At 43.7% G+C, this 22834-nt stretch overlaps 1 protein-coding gene and 1 long non-coding RNA gene across 2 annotated transcripts; one reads left to right on the top strand and one right to left on the bottom strand.

The window, feature by feature from the left end:
- Nucleotides 1-5924: 5924 nt before the first annotated feature.
- On the bottom strand, nt 5925-22163 carry LOC126539203 (glucoside xylosyltransferase 2-like). Its single transcript, XM_050185948.3, has 6 exons — nt 21312-22163; nt 18714-18861; nt 17909-18040; nt 17151-17343; nt 14400-14713; nt 5925-12979 (listed from the first exon to the last, which is right to left on the bottom strand). Exons 1-6 carry the CDS (start codon nt 21509-21511, stop codon nt 12803-12805), a joined length of 1164 nt encoding a protein of 387 aa, XP_050041905.1. The 5' UTR covers nt 21512-22163; the 3' UTR covers nt 5925-12802.
- On the top strand, nt 14600-15285 carry LOC129386886 (uncharacterized). Its single transcript, XR_008614190.1, has 2 exons — nt 14600-14679; nt 15162-15285. It is a non-coding gene; the product is annotated as an uncharacterized lncRNA (long non-coding RNA).
- Nucleotides 22164-22834: the final 671 nt, after the last annotated feature.

Raw genomic sequence — 22834 nt, 5'->3', positions numbered from 1 at the left:
TAAGGGGAAAAGAGGTCATAAGAAAAGTTACATAAGCAAATGGTGACTAATATTTAGAACAAGTGATTTCACTTATTGTCCAGTCGGTAATGTGCGTTATGACATCTGCTGATTGGTTGACAGCTTAATTAAGGGCTGAACCCCGCAAGAGTTGGTCACAGAAGAGGTCTATTTTGTTTTATGTAAAGCATATTGCATAAACACAATCTCATTCAGAACAAGTGGAAGCAAGTTTAACATATCCAGAGAGTGTAACGTGCGTCGTTGCCGGCTTAGCAATTCTAGAAGAATTCACTGACTCTTTGCTCACTGGAAAAATATCTCGTATGTAAACAGAGGCATAGCAAAAAAATTAAAAAAAAACAATCACAACTACGACGCAAGAGCAAGACTGCATATTTCTGGAGAAAGGAATACACAAACACACTCAACATAGACGCTTTTGGATATATGCCCATTTAAAAAAAAATATGTATTGGCTGAAAAGCAATAGACTTGCAGAACGTTTTGTGTTTCTCTCACCTTCAACAACTCTGTATTCGGTCCCCTCAGGCCTTAGTGTGAAAAGGCCAGAATTTCAACCAGTTTAGCAAAGAAGGATGTGAAGAAACGGGTTTTTAAATGTGTGGTTTCGGTTTCCAGGCCGCCGCCACCGCCAACGAAAAATGGCCGTGCGCCACCGCCGCCGACTATACACTCTAAAAACAGTTGCACCCTTTGGGGTGTATATTGCCACAAAACAATAATCGCCATCTGTCTTGCGTGCGTTTCCTTTCTTGAAAACGCTGCGCTCGTTACTTTCCTGTCGAGAATGCTATGTCATGCATGCTGATAACGCGCATGCCGTTCGTTACTGGGAAGTACCGGGCTCGCTGCGTTAAAGAAAGGAACTGCGGACAAGACAGATGACGATTATTGTTTTGTGGCAGAAGGGGCACTCCAAAGGGTGTAAACTCTTCTTAGAGTGTACGACTCAAAGGGTGTAAGGTGTAGAATGTACACTCTAAAACAACATTACACCCTTTGGGTTGTATCTTACCACACAACAATAAACGTCATCTGTCTTGTCCGCATTTGCTTTCTTAACGCTGCGAGGCCGGTACTTCCCAGTAACGAACGGCATGCGCGTTATCGCATGACATATATATATACTACTGCGGACAGGAAAGTAACGAGCGCAGCATATTTAAGAGGAAACGCAAGCAAGACAGATGACGATAATCGTTTTGTGGCCGATTCTTTTAAATTCTATTGTGTTCCATTAAATTTCTTTAGTTTTATACGAATGGTGACCCGAAACCTGCATACATCTTTAATACACTAGTTGCCTTTTTTCTTTTCACACATCAAACTTATTTTTTGCTATTGCATGTCTTGCGACACGTATAAAGCAACAAGTTATAAGGTACGGTGGCATGCTCGTGGTAGTAGTATCTCGCACCAAGAATGTGAACTGCATTAAGCACTGTCGTTGCCTTCCACTTGTACGTAATATATATGTCTGTGGCTGCTCAGGGCAAAGTTTAATGAAAAAAAGCTAATTAGTTACACGTCACCAAAGGTTGCGAGAAACATGCTTTCGGCTGGTCTTTCGCCATTTTGTCTCCCACATCTCATACATTGTTGGGAAGCTTAACCCTCTAATTTAGCTGGCGCCGGCAAGTACCCTTAGAAAGGTTGTCACCACGCTAAAACAGCTTGCATGTAGGCTCCTTAACCACGATTAAAACCCCTCGATAATTTCAACGTAGCGACACTCTTCTCCCCACGACGCTTTCCTCCTCAATTCTTCTTGCGCGCCAGCTGTGCGCGCTGCGCACGGTACGCTCCTTCTCCTTGGCACCCGCCGACGGGCCACAGTATTCCATGGAGGCATATGATTTCGGGCCAGTTGCACGACCCAGTGGTGTATAAAATTTTCAAAAATGGTGATAACAGCAGTGAGAAAGCTGAAGGCAACGTTTATGAGGAGGTTGGTTTCTTAAAGCCGCATAAATGGGGCATAATGATGTAAAAGGAGCTTTGAGGCGAGTTCTATACTCCACAGACATTTTTTCTGCCACATGATGGTTTGTGCATCTGATCTAGTATTGCTTGTGGCACATCCCTCTGTGCTTGGCTTTTTCCCCCGTGCCTCTGCGCGCATATGCACCGCAGGCATTGTGGGGTTCTCACCCGTGCTGTTGGGACAAAGGAACGACAACACAGTAGTACAAACAATCACAAGGGCATTTATTGCACCTTTCATCGACTAATGCCTGCTAGCCGAGTTGCAATCCACGAAACATGCCGATGGGCGCGCGACAAAATCGCGGAAGTCCGACTCACCGCGACCGGATAGCGAGCGAATATGTTCGCCCCCATGCTGGACACCAACGCCTGGTCGTTCGCGCGTACGGTCACGCGAACGGTGGCGCGTTCGAACGATCGTGTTCGTCCATTCCGGGGTAGGCCTCGCGAGACGGTCTCGCAGAAGCATGGATCAGCGCACGCGCAGGACGTCCGCGCCGCTTGCCGACCCGAGCCAAAGAGAAAGATTTGCCTTCTCCTTTTTGCGCCCAAGCACCCCGCCGTTAGGTGGCGTTAGCAGAGCCACACTCGCGCCATCTCTCGCAATGCGCTTCAACCAGACCGATTGCCGCTGGCATCAAGCCACGCGGCGAAGCCGGATTACAGGAGACGGGAGCTGTGCGGTAAAACAACAAATCAGGGGACGCGTCAGAGTCGCGCATCCCCACAATATTCAGCGCGCCCACTTATAATTAATTAGCCGCAAGTGCATCGTCTGTCCGTGTGTTTTCCTTTTCAATGTGAGAGTAGCTTTTGCACTATGGTCTCTGAACTGAACATGAACGGTTGCGCAATTTCCGTGCGAGGAAGCGTGCGTGATCATGTGAGCACCCCGTGTACATTGCCTGTACTCGTGAGAACACAAAATAATAATCGTCACCCACTCATGCATGCGTGGCAGCCCAGTGCAACACAAGTTCAAGAACTGAAAGGTAATGCAGTACTTCACTGGAGTTGTCTAAGCATGCGTAAGCATACCCCCAAATTTCAAGTTGGCCTACACCCAAATTCAACTTGGCTTATTCCCAAATTTAAGTACCCCACTCCTAGATTTCAACTTGGCTTTCCACAAATTTAAGTCCCCCCCTCCCGAATTTACGTTATCGCCAAATTGAAGTTGGCCCACCCCTGAATTTAAGTTGGCCCACCTCTACATTTCAAGTTGGCCTATCCCCAAATTTCAGTTGGCCCACTCTCAGATTTCAACTTGGCTTATCTCCAAGTTTAAGTTGGCCAACTCTAAATTTACGTTGGCCCACCCCTACTATAAGCTGTCATTTTCTTAGGAGCCCTACGTATCACTGTGGGTATTCTCCTTACTTTGGAAGGAGGGGGGGGAGTTAAATTGTTCCTTATTCGTATAAAGCTACCAGTTATCTACATTTACACTATTATAACGATTAGATGTCTCAAGTTTGCAAATTACGCATTTTTGTGCAGATACAAGGCATTACACTTTTCACATGATGGGGCTGGAGTACTCGCCAAAGAATGCTTACGCATTAAAAATGCCACGAGTACGCTTGCCATTAATTTTTTCAGGTCCTGCATCCATTGTATCCAAGTGATTGACGTACACATCGAAGTAAGCTAAAAAGAAAGCTTCTCTATAAGCTGCTATTTCGACTTTCAGTAAAGCAGGCAACAGCTCCTAACAATCATGAATAGTGCGAATGAGAGGCTGTATCGTTGCACATAAATATTCACAAGGGAAAGCAGAATCTATAGCACTGCATTTCCGACTGAGTAATAACAGTTGACGACGTGCAAGGTGACGAGTCCCAGCAGAATGTTCAGCATACTGAGGACACCCCCATTTTTGTGCAACATACGAATTGTCGCAGCAAAAATGCTGATGAGCAGGCTGGAAGAATGACAAAAATGAAGCATTCGGAGATACTTTAATACGAACAGTAAGAAAGGCGCCTTACCTCGCAAACAACACCGTTCTTTGTCGGAACAAAGTTCTTTTGGCCATTGTTGTGCAGCCATTGCTTCTTGTGCAAGCCGTCATGATTTCCTTGTGGTATCATAAAAACTGTATAACCACCTTCAGGCTTCTTGGTGCAGTCACATGCGCTACACCACGGTGTAGCACTAGCACAACACTGCAGGAAACATAGCGTGCAACGGTTGCTGCACCGAGCCAGCAGAGCTAAGGAGAAAAATGGCACCAACGAAAAACAAGAACACAAGCAAAACGCAAGATCTGTGTATTTCCAAGGGCAATGGCAAGGAGATCAATCGTTGTGCAGAAAAACGGGCGCAAAGCTGGTTCCCACTGGGGGGACGCCGAGGGGGCGAGGGTGTGGTTGTGCGGCGGCGGCATAGTTCAAAGAGTTGCAGTGCTTTCAAATTATGAGATTTCAACCACAATTAAGGTCCCTAACCACGATCGCCTCCTCTCGCCATTTAGTAGTGAGGCGCGAAAGTATGCTCCCCTCAAAAATTCACTGTTCAGCGTGATCAGAATCAGCACACTGAACACGATTGCTTCTCGGTTACATTTTTTAAAAATATTGGCTGTCAAGTTCAGGATACGGCCCTTACTCTGGTTTATGTGGTAAGAATTTTCCTTTGTGTAATTGTTTTATGCTTCACTACGAGTAATACGGCTTTGCCTTTTTGGCAGGACTGTAGCCACCTTTTCCTTTCATTGTTTTTTTCTGAGTCCAAGTATAAGCACTGCTGTGCATGGCTGCTGTTGAATGTGACTTTGAGTGAATCTGGCTTGGCCTCATTTCAACTACTGAATAAATTACATATATAAATTTATGATCTCTGCATGTAAGTGGCGATGTTTCCATCCCTAATAAATATTTAAATAATTAGAAGTTTTTTCTTTTTCATGAGTCATTGTTAGCATTGCCTACTAGAATGAGAAGCAATACTGAAACACATATGATTCACATGCATTTCACACCAATTTGATAAGATACTTTGCCCCCCCCCCACCGAGAAATTTGGAGGAGGCTCAGGCCCTGCAGCCCCCCCGCAGTCGGCGCCTATGGACCCAGGTTTGTCGCTCTCTTGCGTATCACTGGGATCCTCCATGAGACTAACACGAGGGCGAGGACTCGCGTAACAAAATGGTAGAGTTGCTCTTGCACAATGAAGGCAAGTGTTGTTAGAATGCTGGACTGAGAGCTTTCTGATAACAGAAATATGAGACAAGTGTGTCCTTAGGTGCATGCCAAAGCATCTACAAGCAATCTCTTCTTTCACAAGGCAGAAAGTGAGAGAGGCAGGCAGGAGGAAAAGTATAAATAAACATATAGTGTTAACCACACGTTAAAACTGTATGTTAAATGAAGTGATGCAGTAAAACATCACTTCTTTTGCATCATACACAAAGCAAGTAGAAAGCACAATTTTCGAAGATGAATCAGTTGACTGATTTGTTCATGTCTAACTTTTTTTTTAGTTGATAGAACACTCTCATCGTTTCAAAGCAAGGGCCTAAAAGGGATGCCACAGTGGTGGGCTCTGGAATAATTTTTTCTCTGCCATTCTTAACATTTATGTAAATCCAAGTACAAAAGGGTCTTCATGTTTGTGCCCCTTGGAATGTGGCCACTGCCATACTAAAGTAATCCTGCGACATTGTTTTCAGCTCGAGATTGCCATGTCAAGTTAGCTACTTCTATAAGACAGTCATGCCTTTTAGGTCTTTGTCCCTCCAAAGGCCTCTGTAACAGGGCGTCAGGTTGCTGTCTGACAGTAAATTTTGGCTACAGACATTTTCTTTAGTTAAAGAGTTGTCGCATAAACTTCCATTACCCCTACTACAAATTAAAAAAAAAATTGCCCATTCCATTGCAAAGGATACATTTTGCACAAAGAAACACGAGACATTTATTTTTGTGCTGCATTGTTTATTTTGTTGCTGTTAATCATGGCACACGGGGTGTAACAAACAAACAAATGCTGAAACAATGCTGGAACAAAACAAAAACGAGATCGTCCAATATGATACCTCGAGGAACAAAGCTTTTAGTATCCAGTACTAACTTCATGCGAAAACAATGGCACAATATTATAGGCTGTGCTCGCAGATTCTGTGCGGCTACTGGCATTGGCACATGTCCCCCATCTAAATAAATATGCATTCAAAACATTACACAGCAGTGCAGATCCTTAAATGCTCATTTCTGTTCATAATGTATCACACTAAATTGCTCTTCATAATTGAACTCCATGAAACGTAATCCAGTTACTGTACATACTTGCACAACAGCAAACAATAATGCAGCAGCCATACCTCTAAAAATGAAATTGAACAGGACAGATTGCTGATTCATTCCACAGACAAACGCAACATGGCGAGTTGTAGTGAATCGCACAAGTGGGTGGTGGTCTACGCCATACTCGTGTGGTGGCGTGATTCGCCAATACTGAGCTTGTCAGGCTTGCCCGCAGATTGAAATGTTGATTGTTCCTAGTGCGTGAATCCAACTTAAGTTTGTTCTTGTGTATTTTATATATTTAAAAGTAATGAGAACCAGCATATAAACATATGTTGTCACCATCAGGGTGACCAGTTTCACATGTGATATATTAGGGTTTGTTGATTCAATGAAATATCAGTGTATTCTTCACTTGAGTGTTACAATTTTTGTGCATCTTGGCATGATGTGAATACCATTCCAAAAGGAATTATCATTCCTGAGATGAAGGTGTAGAAATGCAATCAATGACAACAGCTGGTTTTCTATTTCAATTTTCTCACCATTTCTCATATATTTAGCTATCTGAGCGAACGTGAGTGAACAAAAAGTGCTTTGAACTAAGCAGGGCTAGATGCCATTTAAGTAGGCAAATTTGATGAACTAATTTGCACATTTCAGACTATTCTGCACAAGCCAAGCCAGTTATTTAAAGATTACAACCTGCTTGCTGACTCAAATTCATCTGGTTGTCTTGGTAATCATAATAGTAGCCAGTGCGCTATTTCACTTGACTATGGCATCTACTTTATCCTGAAGGTTTATCGTTACGAAGAGAAGCAGGCTCATTCTTGCTAATAACCTTTGCTTACAAAAATCATCGTGTTTTTATCTGCGTAATAATTGAGCACAAATTTGTTCGAATAAAAAGGAACTTCTAGAAAGAAAAAGCACAGCCATTGCACAAGTTTATGCAGTAACTAGAGTATATTGCCATTTCTGAGATTGTAGGCTTCTGGTGTATGAAAAACTCAATTGTACATAATCAGGGGATCCACGAGGCTTATTGCTAGGAACAATCAAATGAAGCCAACAGGCAATACAGCCAAGAAATTGCATATGGGGAAATGAACTATATCTTTTAAAAAGGCTGCGGTAGAAATATTAACGAAGGCAAAACAAAAGTGGAAGACGACTTTCACGCGTGTGGGAGCTGAACCGACAACCTCTATATGATGTGTGTGGTGCTCTACCAATAGAGCTATGGTGGTGGCTCTCACTAGTGCACTACTATTTTGGGCAAGTCCGTGCACAGCTGTCAATGTCTCTGGTGTGAAAGGTAAGCGGAAGAAAAAAGAGATGGACAGAAAGAATGTCTTTCTGTCTTTCTTTCTTTTTTCTTACATTAACTTTTTGTGACACATACATTGACAGCTGTTGCTTTTCTGCCAACCTTCTAGGGTATTTGTGTACATATCGTACACTTGGCCCTGGGAGTGTTAGCTAATTCGACTCGTGGCCTTGGTGGCAGATGTGTAACGTCATGTCATGACATGCATCACACAGTGTGTGAACACAGGCTTTGTTTGGTTGTTATTATCAATTGTACATAGTATCTTGCAAAGTAAGCATAACAAAAGTTCAGAACAAACAGGCAAAGAGTGTGCTCTACAGCAAGGTTCAACTGGTATGCTACAGGAAAGGTGTTTCCAAAAACAACATTCCCAACTGTAGAACATAACTAGGCAATCTAAAAGTGCAGTGGACCAAATAAACGAAATAAATACTAAGAATGTACTGTGAGGCCTTAACAGTTATATGTGAAGTCGAGCACTGTCAAGCGAACCTGTGCCTTTAAAATACTGTTGACTCTGCATCTTGCCCTCTATCAGACACTCATCGCACGATACTTGAGGGACATTTATAATAAATGTCTATAGAAGTGTGGTTGAATAGGTTAACAAAGCCTTAGCAAATTTTTAATTACGTGAGCAACAAATTTGCAGACCTGACTTAACTACTGTGTGACAACCTAGGAACATGGACACTTCTCTTTTATAAGCACATAACTGTGTGCTTTAACCTCGTAATGGTCAATGCTTCTTTTTTTTAGTAAAATGGGGGCGAAAATGGCCAGCGGTTTTTTTGGCGCTCTACATTACTATTTACTCTAAAACATGTAAAAGTATGTAAAGGAATGCTAAAAAGTAACGCCCTGAATATGGTAGGAAAAACAAAAAGTTTACGATAAAATGGGCTGGTCATGAACCACAGAAGTGGTCATAATGATGACGTGAGCTCATTGGAAACTGCTATCTCATTAATTACAGGCAGCTACCAAACTTGAAATGATTGGTTACATGCACCCCCAATAATAATAACAAAAAAAAAAGAAATGCAAGAAGCACACTATACAACGACTTCTTGTTCACGGAGCGTGCAATACCAGGCACCCGTCCTTAGACAAGAACTGTAAGAACTTGTAGACATTGTGTGCTTAGCACAGAGGTTCCTAGGAAGGCTAAGACACCCGAGGGGAAAAAAACAGCAAAAAAACTATGGCACCATTTTATGCTTCCAAAGCTGTCCAACACACAATTTGCAGGTGTGCACGACTTAGCTAGATCACCTGCGCTGTAATAAAGTATACTTCCCTCAAGCCAAACACAAAGGGACAGTGCAATATGATTGTTCTGCTAGAAGTTGAGGTTAACCAAAGTGCATCAAACCTATGGGAACTGATGTGCCTAACTGATGTGCTTGGCTTATCAATAAATTCAACGTAACAGAGTCCAGCTTAAATGCAATCTACCGCACAATGAGCTAAACATAAACAGCATTAAGATCTGAAACAAATGAACCACAGGTAAAGCTAAGCAAACACTCTTTGTGCCAATGGTTCATAAAAATGCAAACACATGCTGAAAGTTATCACAATAAGGACTGAAGCCCAGCTCGAAACCCAGCTTAGCACAACACTCGACAGTGCTGTGTAAATTTTGAGATTATGCCCACCTGCACTGTGACACTGTTTCCCTGTGACACCTTTTTTTTTTTTTGACATTTATGAATTTGCGAAAACCAAATGTGCAGCTAGTATCTGTCACCACAAATGGCTCCAACGTACACAACTGTTTCAAGTCTTTCAACTGTCTTTTCTAAGAATGCAAGCATCACAAGTGGCAATAAACAATTAAACAATGGTGTTGTCAACAAAACATGAATAAACGTGTTGTTTCGGTACAAGCATGGCACCCATCACAAGGTTTACATCATCTACAGGCCAAGCAGTGTAGACATTCTTCTCAGCAGCACCAAGGCTGACGTTCTTGAAACAAGTTTTTGCAGAACAGACAATGTTGAACGCAAGTATCAGTTCGCAAGGCTTGGTTAACAATACAAGCAGGGTGTTTCTTTATCAGTTTTGAAAGCAGCTTAGATGACATCATGATTTACGAGACAGCCGGTAAAATAAATTTCTGTTCTTTCTCAGTCCACCATAAACACTGATTGTCCTTTCAGCAATGAGGGTCGCTTCCTTTCCATCTTTGCTGTGGTGCTTAGTGCCTCACACACAAGCCACTTTCAAACTGCTCAAAATGTCCAACAGAGCAATGGAAATTTGTGCTGACTGCATCCCATCATGACACAGAACGCGTGAAGGGAGCACATACTTGAAATGAATGCACGTAAAGTAAATTTGATATGCTTAAATGAGACATAGTTTACCAGTGACATTTCAGACTTAAAGAAACAAAAAGCCAATCAGTGAATCAATTTACATTGTTAAGTTAGCCTTCCACAACCCTTGCAGTATTTGTTCTATGCCAAGAGGTCACATTGTTGCAGGGAAAATCTTAACTGGAGGGGCCACATAATAGTACCTCCACGATTCGAACAGCTAGCAGAAAACGCCTTGTCTTGCATAGCTGCACTAGTGATTTTTGAGGCCATACTCTGCTGGGCACAACTACCATGAGTATTTGGATAGCAAAGAGGGGGCACCACTCTCTCATAATAACTACCAACAAAGCAGCATGAATAGGTAGCGAGTTCTCAAGCTTCAAAATCCAAGTGGCAAGGCTGCACTTCGTTTTAAGCTGTTTTGTTTAAGCTTTTAAGCAGAGTTCCACAGCTGGCTTTGTGTATTGGTGTGGCTCGTATCAAATGTTAAAGAAGAGCCAGGGCCCCTACCTTCGCTATGAAACATATTTATCAATGATTATAAATGTTACCTTGCTTGCACATCACTTGCATTGACAACTTCTCTGTGCAATTCTTGTTTTTAACCAGTACTCAGTAATTTGTTTCTTCACCTTTCACTGCCTCCGCATTGGAGGGCAGCCAGAAGCTTATATATACAACTACAGGAGTGAACGCATTGCTGCTGCATTCGAGCGAGGGTGTGAGCTAGCAAACAGACCCCTAATACTTCAGAAGGGTGTAAGAACTTTCCTACAAAGCTTTTGGTGTCTATGACGTATCAGTTGTCATAGTGACATATATCTGTGAAGGACTTCCTAAAAGTATCAGCGGTAACCTAGTTACGCCATGGGAGCTGGTATCACATTTGCAATGTGGCAGCTCCAACCTTGTTTTATACTGGGTCTCATTTCCTTGCTTACAAATGCTCTGTTTCCGGTAGAAAAAGTTGTCAAATTATAAGGTTAAGGATCCCGAATTGATGCACTACAGGAGATATTGTAGCAGGGGACCCAGGATTAATTCTAAACATTTGGGGTTCTCTAATGTGCACCTTAATCTAAGTACACGGGCATTTTTGCAATCCGTTCTCATCGGAATGCAGTTGTAGTGACTCAGAATCAAACCCATGACCATGTGCACAGTAGCAGAATGTCGTAGTCACTAGAGTCACCGCGCTGGGTTTTTCTGTAGAAGTGACATATCGGACGCCTAATGATATGCTGATTGATAACTAACTTGAATTTATGGTTGCCTTTAGTGTCTATTCAAAATGTGCAAAAAATGCAGTAAAAGTGACACAAAAGAAACTGTGACAGCATCACTCTATGCCATATGGCACTACTGTGCTGTGCATGTCATTTCTGATGGGGCAAAAATAAATGCAACAAAACAAAACTTGAGAATCCTAAACAAATGCATAGAGAAAGGCTACTCAGTAAGAAACAGCTGAATTTATGCAATTCTATGTGCGAACATTGATAATGCTGCACAAAGAACAATTCTGTACATTTATTCAAACAGGCACCTGAGAGGTAACCTTGTGACTTGCAGGAACTATTAGAGGAAGGGAAGCAAAGAATTGCATAAATAGGATAAAAAATTTGTGCATTTTTAGTTCTACAAAATATTAAATTGGGAGCCACTATGAGACAGTACACAGAATAGAAACTCGTGACAGCGGCAATGGCAGCTCAAATTTTCGCTAAGCAGTCACTTTAAATGCAAACATACTTAACACATAAATACTATGGCAACACAGAATTACAGGCTCGCAATCTACGTGATATTAACAACACCTTTGAGATGAAAGATGGAATATAGATGGGAGCACAAACCACCATCTTTCTCGCTTGTGAAGGCAGCGTCAGGCAATGAGTGTGGCAAAAAACTGAAGCAGGGTGTGAGACTGGGCTAGTTGGTATTCCATTGCTGAAGTGGCTAGCACAAAAGTAGACACGGGGCACAAAAGGGCGACAAGCACAAGCACAATCCTTGTTGCCCTTTTGTGCACCGTGTCTGCTTTTGCACTAGCCACATCAGCAAGAAACCACACAGTCATTTGGCTATTGCAACTCGCTCCACTTCGGTTATGTTGCCAGGGGACGAAGATTAGGTGCATGCATTGACTGTACTTGCGTCTATCTGTAGAGACAGCATGACAATGGTCCAAATATGGACTGACCAGGTCACAGGTGAGCGTATGTGCGTGCAGCAACGCCTTGACATAGTTGGGCTGTATTCTCGGACCATCACTTTCGAAGATACTACTACTAGTTTCATAGCACCGGATGGGCCGACTGGCAACAGCGATCCTGGCACTTTTCCAAGAAAGCCATCATGTCTAGCATTAGTCAAGCGAAATCTTGCGAAAGCTAAGGCACCCCCAAGAGTGACAATCCCAGAATACGACACAGCTTTTTTGGCGACTTTTGGAATAAGCCACTCACTCCCTGCAAAATCCAATATTTCAGAGCTTTAGGCAGTCCCCGTTCAGTCCACATTATCAGTCTGCGACTGCAAATCCTTTGGAGGCTGAGCTGTGCATAGCGTCCTTCTTTTAATATTTAACAGCATGTTGGTGTGATTTTAACAGCATGTTTGCACAATACATTTCCCGTTTCTCGCGGTGCCGTGAAAAACGTATTAGAGGGGTTCTACTGTATATGACAAGAAGATTAAATTACACAGAGCCCGATATAATGCAAGACTTCCTTTCACTTGATTCCATTCTTATCAGAATATTCACCATTCATGACTAACCGATCTCGGTGATAATGTAAGCGTGGCAAGTGATGAAGTGCTAAAAGAAATAGCAGTGGAATAGAATAGAATCGTTACATTATCCCAGCTAAGGATTCTTCTCAGGACTCTGTACTCCGTCTGGTCTTAATGGCAGCACTGTCGATGCTGCGTGCTCTTGCTTCCCAGTGAACCACCTGCTTGAGGAACTCCTGCCCGCAGCGAGTCTTGCGACTTCTGCTGAGTGCATCCTTGAAATCGGCGATGAAAGTGTCCCCAAGGCTTTCACCCAGCTTGTACTGAATTAAAGAACAGATGCAGGCAAGCCATGATACAATGAAGTCATAATCGGAGCTAGATTTTGTAATTACATTAAATGGTTGCTATAAAAATACAAAGAGCACACCCTAGCTGTCACATGTGCAGGCCAGAGCTGCTCAAGGACATCTTTGCAAAGACATTCCTGGAATGTTTGCGTGCTCTTGTAAATGCAGCCAGTTTCCCCCTTTTCTCTGGGCAGCAGTAATGTCCCAAGAGGGCACATTTCAAGATGGCTCAACTCTACTATAGGTACATAAGCCTACAATCTAGTCAACAAAGCTTTGCAACAGATTGAGAGACAGGGAAAGTAAGCAGTTATTTGAATAGTCGAGTAACACTTAAACTATAATGGTTTATGTACCAAGGACACTAGAGAAACACCTCAAGTTGTGTTTTATTTTGTGACAAGTAGATCAATCAAAGCCATGTTTTACATTATGTCTGACCACTGACCATGCACTTTAATTGCAATAAAAGTGCCAAATTGTGCAGTTCTCCAAAGTGTCTATTGACAATGACTCAAGATTGCATTAATGTTGCTTGCTTAGCTTAATTCTATGCTTTATAGAAGACCTTCGTCAATTCAATTTTTTGGTTAATTCCATTCTAATTGAAGGTTCTGACTAACACCGATACATATCCATGGACTGGGTATTTTGTTATTTTGATCATGAAATTAGCCGTCACTTGCCGGAAAATAATAATTTGAGTGGTCAGCATGCACTTGCGTGACCCTAACGATGACTGCGGCTTCATGGCCACAATGGTTGCCACACTTGTCTTGGTGAGCAATGGAATTAGATCAATTTCTTTTGTCCCAAGAACGTCAAATCAACAAAAGTCAACTGCACTATTTAGAAGTTTCAGCCACTGCAGCAGCCGTTATGCCAGCAGTTAAGACACACAGCTGCAAAACATACTAAAAGGACTACACACCGTAATTGAGCGCAATGTCACTAGATTTCACCACCATGTTGCTGTTTGTAGCTATATCCTAGCATTCCGTTAAAATTGCACCGTATAGACTCGCGTAAGAGCCACACTTTTTTCCCCCACAATTCTGACGAGGTGGTGCGCTTAACAAGGGACCGAACCTTTTGGTCAAAATGGTGTCGCCACAGCTGGTGACTTTGCGCACCCCAGATTCCCGGACATACCATTGCACCGGAGGTCAACACGCAGCTCTTGCGACCTTGTAGCGGCACACAGCGCGCACAGCAGCGGAGCACCAAACGAGATTGCATTTCCATTGGAAATTCCTTCCCCAAAGTTTTGGGCTGCCAAGTTGGAGGTGCAGATCTTACGCGAGTCTATATGGTAATGCTAAGCCGTGTACACACCGGCTAAATCTTCCTATTATTTAGGTGGGTTGCACAGCACAAGCCGTGCCAATCTCACCTGCCCCATGGCCTGGTGAAGTTCCCGGAAAGCCGGCTCCGAGTCCTTGACAAAGGCTTTGCGTGACCCGTGGACAACAGCCGGTGGTCCCGCAGTACAGTACACTCCGTACATGCAGTGGTCGGGCCGGTAGTTCCACCGGCACGAAAACAGCAACAGGCGTTCAGGGTGGGCGCTGAACAAGATGTTGAGGAGGTCCTGGTCGCCCCAGGTGATATCGCGGCCGTACCTCTGCAGCAGTGGCCCCAGGCGTTCCTCCCAGCCAAACTTCCGCATGCGGGTGAGGTTCATCAGCATTACGCCCGAGTTGACACCTTTGTTTGGCATGGACGGGAAAGTTGGAAAAACAAATCATGAAAGAGCTGATCACGTGTTAGTGGGAATGAAGGGTCCCCCACGCAGATTAGAATGACTCCCATAATTGGTCAAGAGTATACTACAATCACTCACCTGGTCAGAGAGTGCATTAGAAGAACAAAAGGTTGTGGTCCCTGACCAAGTCAAAAGTAATTGATGTCTTAGAATACATACAATTCCTTTGTTCACAATGCATCAATTATTTCTGAAATTTAAATTAGCTTTTGACTTGGTCAATGACCACAACCACCTTGTTTTTATATGTTCACTTGTTTGCCGTTGACAGACTGACTACAAGTCATGCAAATAAGGTCAAAATTCCTTTTTTGAATGTGACAATGAAATTGCAGCATAAAAGATATCATGATGTCGTTGATTTCATAGTATTATGTTTTCGTTTTTCAGATACTCCTGTGCCTGGAAGAGCTTCCCAATGTCACCAGGCTAAGTCGCTGCTTATTTTTGTTTTCAATGAGGTCATCCTTTACTGATGAAGTGGTGGGTACTCCAGTGTACCCTTTCAGTTCTGCATTTTGTAATATGTGTGGTGCTGTGCCTACATAATCATCGGTGACCTCGCCCAACTCTGCACACTGCTGCACATTTTATCTCAGTCATCTATGGTTCTTTCACGTGCACCTAAATGTTAAGTAGACTATTTTTGCATTGTGCCCAGTTTACGATGCTGGAAATTGAACCCGCAACCTCATGATTGACAGAAAGTTAGTTGCTGAGCAAGTAATTGCAGTGGTTATTGGGAAAGTAGAGATTGAATGATTACATAAAATTAATCATGACCACATTTATGTGGTCATGATTGACAAAATCGAGCCCCTCAGTTCCCCTTCTTCTCTCGGTTGCATAAAATTAGTGTATTTTCCTGAATCTTAATTATTTTCTTAAATACAAAACAAGTAAAATACGCAATAAGCGCTCCTCTGTTTTCACAAAAGAATTAAAAAAACAAAGAATTACCCACAAATGTAAAAATTCTTTCAAACAGCCTGAATGGGACCTATACAAGGGAAACAGCTCTCACACATGCTGTCTCTCACGTCTGTATCCTTCACACCATTAGAAAGATTGTATAGCATATTGTATGAGTGTGCCCAAGAAGACATCTGCTTGAATCGTAAGCATGGCCTTTCCTTTCGAAAGGACATTTGGAGTTGAAGTTCATACCATGGAAATGGTACGATCTATTAGTATGGACGATGAAGCAAGCAGGCTTGATGACACAGCGGGGTAATTCATTATGAGATATGAAAAGCTGCAGGAGCAGTTGCTGAAGGGCATGCATAAGGGACTCTTGCGTCAACTGACAGTGTAAGTGGCTATAGACAAGCGTGATCATATCGAGCAGCTTATCCTATCCAATACCTTTATTTACACATGTAGTCAATACCATATTTTTTACTTCAAGTTTACTGATAACCATATTCGCTGCTCTAGCCTCATATTATAATTTGGTTCAGATCCAGGCATACTAGCCAACCAAAATTGCGAGATTTGTTCGAATTGACTGGAACTTAGAAGGTTGCTGCAGCAGCCTCTCAGCTTGAGAAATACAGAAGAAACGTTGTGGCAAGATTGCCACAAGCATCTCGCCATGTACTTCTCATTGGCTTGCACAAGATAACCCTACGTCCGTCAGCCTTGCTTGCTTTATGCGAAGTTTGCAGACATCCTTCTCTAAGGCATCCAGGTGCTCCACGTTGCGCAGTGGAAGGTTGCAGCGGAAGGTGTGCTCCACGTAGTGCAGTGAAAACGAAGCCCCGGAGGGACTGAATTATCTGCAGGGCCTCATGCAAGGACAATGTTGAAGCAGCCTGCCCTACCACATCATCGTTGCCAGCATCACCATCACTATCCAATGCAAACATGCTAGTGACAATCGCTTCATCTTTGTGGAGCTAAAAAAAATTGCACATGTGTGTGACTCAGCAATAGGTCATGACAAAGCTGACAAATAAGATGTGTGGCCCATTGCTAGGTCGTGACAAACAGAAATTGAGACCTCAAGAAAAAAGAAGCAGTACTATCACAGCAAAGATAAGAAAGAACCGCACAGACTGTGTACTTTCTCCTCTGACAAATGTCTTGCTTAGTGGTAATCTGTTACATATGCCCTTCTTTAAAACAGAATTTTGGGATGTGATGCCATGAAACCACACAGTTGGTTATAAGGAACCCTGTGGTGGAGGGCATGAGATGAATTTTGACTACAAGGTTTTTTTTTTAACATGGACCTGCACAAATCCAAGTACGTGAGCATTTCTTCATTTAACCTTTATTGAAATGCAGCCGTTTGTGTGCCCGCCCATGACATTGTGCTAAGCAGCACAATTCGATAGCCAATGAGCTACCAGGATGGGGACATATGCCATTCCTTACCAAGCGGTTGGTAGAAGGGGTGCCTGGCGAAGCGCCGGTACCAGTTGGTGGCATAGTCCTCACTCTCGGGGGCCAACGCTGCCAGGTGTGAGCTGTTCATGGATGCGAAATGCTGCCACAGCTTCTCAATGGGGCTCAGAAACAGGACATCGGCGTCGACATAGATGACCGCGTCCACGTCTGGCAGCATGCTCTGCGAGCAATGCACACGGTACAGGAGACAACAAAGAGAGGCGCACTTCTAGTACCTGCATCCAAATCGGTTCCTAACTGGCATATATGATAACTGACGCTAGGTGCCACTTTAGGTAAGACATCTCATGCCAGCAGTTAAGTGTGTCTGCTTCAGTAGAATTTTATTGCTTTCCACAGGGTTTGAAGGGATTGTTTGACTTAAAATTCAAGGTCAATTCAACAAGCTTGATGATGGTGAAGTTGAAAATCAGGGATCATGAAGTAAACCTTTTTTTTAAAACCCTTGGGCATAAGCAAATATTGTTTTTAGCTACCAATCATTCTCTGAAGCAACTACAACTACTGCAGTGGCTGTTCATCCGATACTGTCTGCCTTCGGTATTCGCCTTGGCATCCACGTGAAAGTTACCTACATACTCCATCACGCTTGTGGTGATAACGATATGGCTGTGCCCTTCTGATGCAGTAAGCGACATTGTTTTGCAAAAATAATACTGAATTTGACTGTGGCACAAACAAAAACAAGTGGGCAACAAAAAGGATAGATGGGCCTCCTCACTCACAGGAAGAAATAGGCGCTGCGATGCACAAGGCTTGAAGAGGGTCTGCCACTTTTTGGCATCCGGTTCTGGGAACTTCACCGGTGACACCTTGTAATGAATCCGCTTCAGCACGCTTTCAGGCCACAAAGAAATCTGGTGAGAGAACGTAATGCGGCAAAGAAACTACAGAATTAGCATTCAAGAGAAACAAATAAAGGTTGAAGGCTTTTTGCATAAGACTAGCTGAAAGGATTTGCGACGGCAAGTTTAGGGCGATATAATGTAGCGATTCCTTCCTCTCTATATTATGCCACTCTCTATTCCATTTGATTTTATGCAATTCTATGCAAAATCAAAGAACGCATTTATTTTCAAGGAGTCTTAAGGGTGCTTGAATGTGCTTTTCCGAATTCAATGGTTTTCAAGAGTTTCAAGAAGGTGCATGAGCCCTGTTGTTTAATTGTGATCCCCTCACTATGGTGTGCAAATAATAAGATCATTGTTTTAGCACGTACAACTGCACAATTTAATTTCAGTTTTAACAACATGCCATCTGTGTGAGCTCTTTCTTGCATCATCCCCTCGGATAACACTGTTTTTCCTGTAATCATGCACTAACGTCAGTCGGTCCTTACAGCATCTAAGAATTCAAACAAATTAGTGGTTTATTTCTGCCACAGACAAGACTCTGTCGATGTAAATTCAGCAGCTTTATCCCATTACAGCAATTTCCTCTGAAAGTTATGATTTCAACTTCATTTTATGAAAGATTGCCCTTTTCTGAGAGTGATGCACTTGACGTGTAACAAAAGGCAAAGGAACTGACTGCCTGTCGCAGCGGCTCTCTGTTCTCATCGTCGGCGAAAAGCAGAAGCTCCAACGGCACCGTTGTGAAAGCCACTGCTGACTTGATGTTGGTGAGAGTCATGTTGAGCAGGCTCTTGCATGTGACCACGACCAGCTTGACACGCTCTCTGTGCAAAGCAGCAATAGCAAAACAAGCAATGTATACTGTTTGGGCTAGTCACTTCTTGGTCAGGAATTTGTCAGCATGGAAACAGACAGCACCATAGCAAAGGTAACGGGACATATGCTGAATAGTCCCTAACTGAATTTTAGGACTACTGGAAATTGCATTTAGAAGCACACTGCATGAGCACTGGCATAATTGTACAACAAGAGTCGTTCAGGGTGGTGGTATAGCCAGGAGGTGACACACCGGACCTGTGCCCCTCCCCCTCTTCCTTCACTCTCTCCATCCCCGGTCATGCTGGTGCCCCCTCTGAAAAGCTTCCCGGCTATGGCACTGGCTTTCAGGGAAACCATTACACAAGGCAGTATTCCTTGCTCTGTAGTGTGACTCAGTTTTGTTTTTCGAATTTAAAACATTTCTTGGATTTGCTTGGGTTACAGTGTATAACTATGCCTGTAGCGATTGTATATTTTACTTCCTCCCTCGAGCCTAGTTTTGCTGTAAACATTTTACGAGCTTTTCTTTTTTTCTCTTCCGTCAATTTGTACTACTACTCATTGCATTATCACACCCTGCTAAAATGCCTTCTTGAGATTACGGATTGTAAATAATAAGTAAACTGATGTATGACTTATGCAAGCATGTGTAACACCTGCGACAGTGGCAAAAGGTAAAAGTTGGTAAAAGTTAATGTGGATCCTCCAGTAAGGAGTCTCGCATAGCTTGCGAGTTGCTTTGTGATGTTTAAGCCCGTAATTTGATTTATGTTTTGCAAACACATGAACCAAATCAAAGGCTTCTCACAGAGCTATTGTAAGTCCGCCATATCTGATACAGAAGAGTTAAATGTTTCGTATTGCTTTAAGTGATGGCAAGGCTGCTTATGTTCTTCTACTGACATGTAAACTGAGTGAAGTATGTGGCACACAGTCATTGCAATCAGTGCAGAGGAGCTGCCACAGTATTTAGCACTGGGATGTATTTTTTTTTAAACATTCTTATCAGGACCACTAGATACCTACATGGAAAAGCAGGAGAATGATTTGGAAATTTGAAGCATAGAGCATGTCTGACAGACACTGTCCACTAAGCAAGAAGATTATTAACTGATGAGGCTCGATTTTTGTGTCACAATCATACAAAATGACAGACCAGTGTCAGTCATTCCGTATGACTGATACAGTGTCGACTTGATAGAGCTGCCCGAAGACTTCTACGACAATGTAGAAGGCCGAAATTGCAACGAAGACAATGAACATTTGGTAATAGTGATCGCATTGTAAATGTGGTAGCACCAGAAGAGCTATGAGAGGTGCATTAGTGATGTTTATGAGTGCGTCGCATTAGCTGAGAAATGAAGCCCAGCCGCATATAAAAGCTTGCATTTAGGATGACAACTGGCCAAGGATTTGTCTTGATGATTTGCACAGCGTCTGGAGAGCACAGCTCGGCTCTAACGGTGCCCTATCTTCAAGTTGTCACTGGTTCGAACCATCATAGTTTCCTACAAAACTTACCAGAGAGAACTCTCGCGCTAGTTCCTAAGGAAGCTGCAAGTGTGACACTTCGGCCAGCCTTGTAATGATGGGCAGTACATTTTGCAAAAAATTTGTCCTGGCTTCAAACTGCTTTGTAAGCTTTGAGGGTGATCAGTTATGCATGCCTGCAGATGCTTGCTGCCCTCGTGACTTAAGGAGAACGTAATTTCTTGGCGAAACAAAGCATAATAAATAGGGCTACAAGAATGCCTCAAGCCACATGAACAAAGGCTAAACAAATCCATGTACTATCATTCCTATGGTAGCTGAATGATTCGCAGCGCCAGAGTTCTGTAGTAATTTTTGTAGGAAACTACACGCAAGCCATAATCGCGCCACGCGACTTCTGCCACGCGCTTGCCAGAAGCGTGGGAACTTTGTCGTCTTTTCGTTGGAGGCCGACGCGTCGTCTGCTGCGCGGTGACTGTGAATTGCAACGTGTATAACATAAACAATCAGAATAAGAGCACAATAACGGAGCTTGCATCGATTACCAGAATCTAAGAGTGTTGCGAGTGCCTATATTCTGCTGCACACGCACGCAAGTGACACGTACACGACGAACAAAAAGTCTACACGGCTGTTCGCTCGTTCGTGCGTGTGTTTGGGACGACGTCCCTTGAGAGATAAGGTGCCGCAATAAAGTAGCTCGGAGTCAGCGTCGTGTGCCCCGCGTTTCTCGTTACACGTTCTGTTGCGCTGTTTCAATTCGATGCGTATTCGTTCGAGCTTAACGATTGGCCTCGGCCCATTTAAGGCACGCGAGGCATCACGTGACATGCGCGCACATTGCGATTCGCCGATCTCGATATTGCCACACGGCCGGGTAGCGGACAATGAAACCCGCCGCCAGCATTAACTATAAGCACGGAACACGCTGTGTCTTGGACATGATACTAGCAGCCTAACTCACGTAGGTGCTTGGCTGGTGACGTTCGCCGCACTCGGCTGCGGCCGGAGTTGAACCGTGCTCTGAGATTTCCTGGCTTTCGGAAAGCCATCAGGCGTATTTGTCCAGATGTTGGTGTATTCATATTTCAGCAAGCACACGGCTGCTAGCACGGATATGACGAACAGGCACCTCACGAAGAACACCGTCCTCTGTCCGGCCATCGGAGAGCCTGGCCGCGGAAGCGGAGATCCTATCGAGTCTGGAACACTTGGGAATAACAATACGTCAACGAGGCGGACTTGCGACTTCTTCGGGTGACGGGACTAGGCACTCGTTTTGCGATGACGCTTCCCAAGCGGAGATGACATTGCGTCGACGCTTGTGCGCGCTGTCATTCCAATGCGCGCACTTTGTTCCGCAAGCGGAACATATCTGCGACGCCTGCACCCAAATGTAAGCCATGTCCTTGGCGGCGAGCGTAGCGCATCAGATGTTCTTCGTCGCCGGCATCGCTCTGACAGCAGCGGTGTGTTTAGTTTAGACTATGGCAATGACACAACGACACTGGGAAGCACGGACTGTTTGTTGACACAACGACCCAACCCGTTACCTGGATAGGCTTGGATGCGTTTGGCGAGTGCGTGGCTATTTCCGTGGGCGTGACCCATAGTGGATCGAACGACGCTTTCCCGGTGAAGCGCCGCGCGTGGAAAAATTTTGCGAGGGCGCTGCGAGCGAATTGGAGTGGGGGCTGAGACGCACTCGAGGCATATTCAACGTAATTTCGCTGCGGGCGTTGATACCGACTTCGCGCGTACTCTCTTATAATGGTGCTTTATTTCAACTGCAAATTTATATTGACAGTTTTTTGCTACGTAAGCACATTTGAGGCATGGGTTATACAACATGTCTTCAAATTTGCTATCGTTGTGAAGTGTGTCGTCTGCTAGAGGGCGCGCGTTCGTTGCGCAGACGCTGATGGGCGCCCAGTTTTTCGCGCAGAAGGTCTCTGCGGTTAAATTTTTTATGGTTTTAGTTGCTTTGATGCGCCCGCGACTCTTGTAGACCGGTGCCAATTGTGGTTTTGGCCAGGTCAACTGCTATTTTTAACACTGTTTCCTAGAGCACGAGGTCGCGGGATCGAATCCCGGCCACGGCGGCTGCATTTCGATGGGGGCGAAAACACCCGTGTGCTTAGATTTAGGTGCACGTTAAAGAACCCCAGGTGGTCGAAATTTCCGGAGTCCTCCACTACGGGGTGCCTCATAATCAGAAAGTTGTTTTGGCACGTAAAACCCCATAATTTAATTTTTAACACTGTTTTCTAAAAGTAACACGTTTTTTTTTTTTTTTTTTTTTGCCACAGAAGCCGCCTATCTGCATCATGAAGCTGCGTAAGAAAATTTTGTTGTTGTTGTGTCATTTTACGCGCTGTTCTTATTGGTGGAATATAGATCCGGGACAATGACCAAAGAAAACAATATTATGGTGAAAGCCAGGTTCATTCGGACCATTTTGGGGCAGCCTGTACATCTGCCAACTTG

The sequence above is a fragment of the Dermacentor andersoni genome, chromosome 11, assembly GCF_023375885.2.
Source record: "Dermacentor andersoni chromosome 11, qqDerAnde1_hic_scaffold, whole genome shotgun sequence".
NCBI classification, from domain to species: domain Eukaryota; kingdom Metazoa; phylum Arthropoda; class Arachnida; order Ixodida; family Ixodidae; genus Dermacentor; species Dermacentor andersoni.
This window is presented reverse-complemented; position numbering and strand designations above follow the sequence as displayed.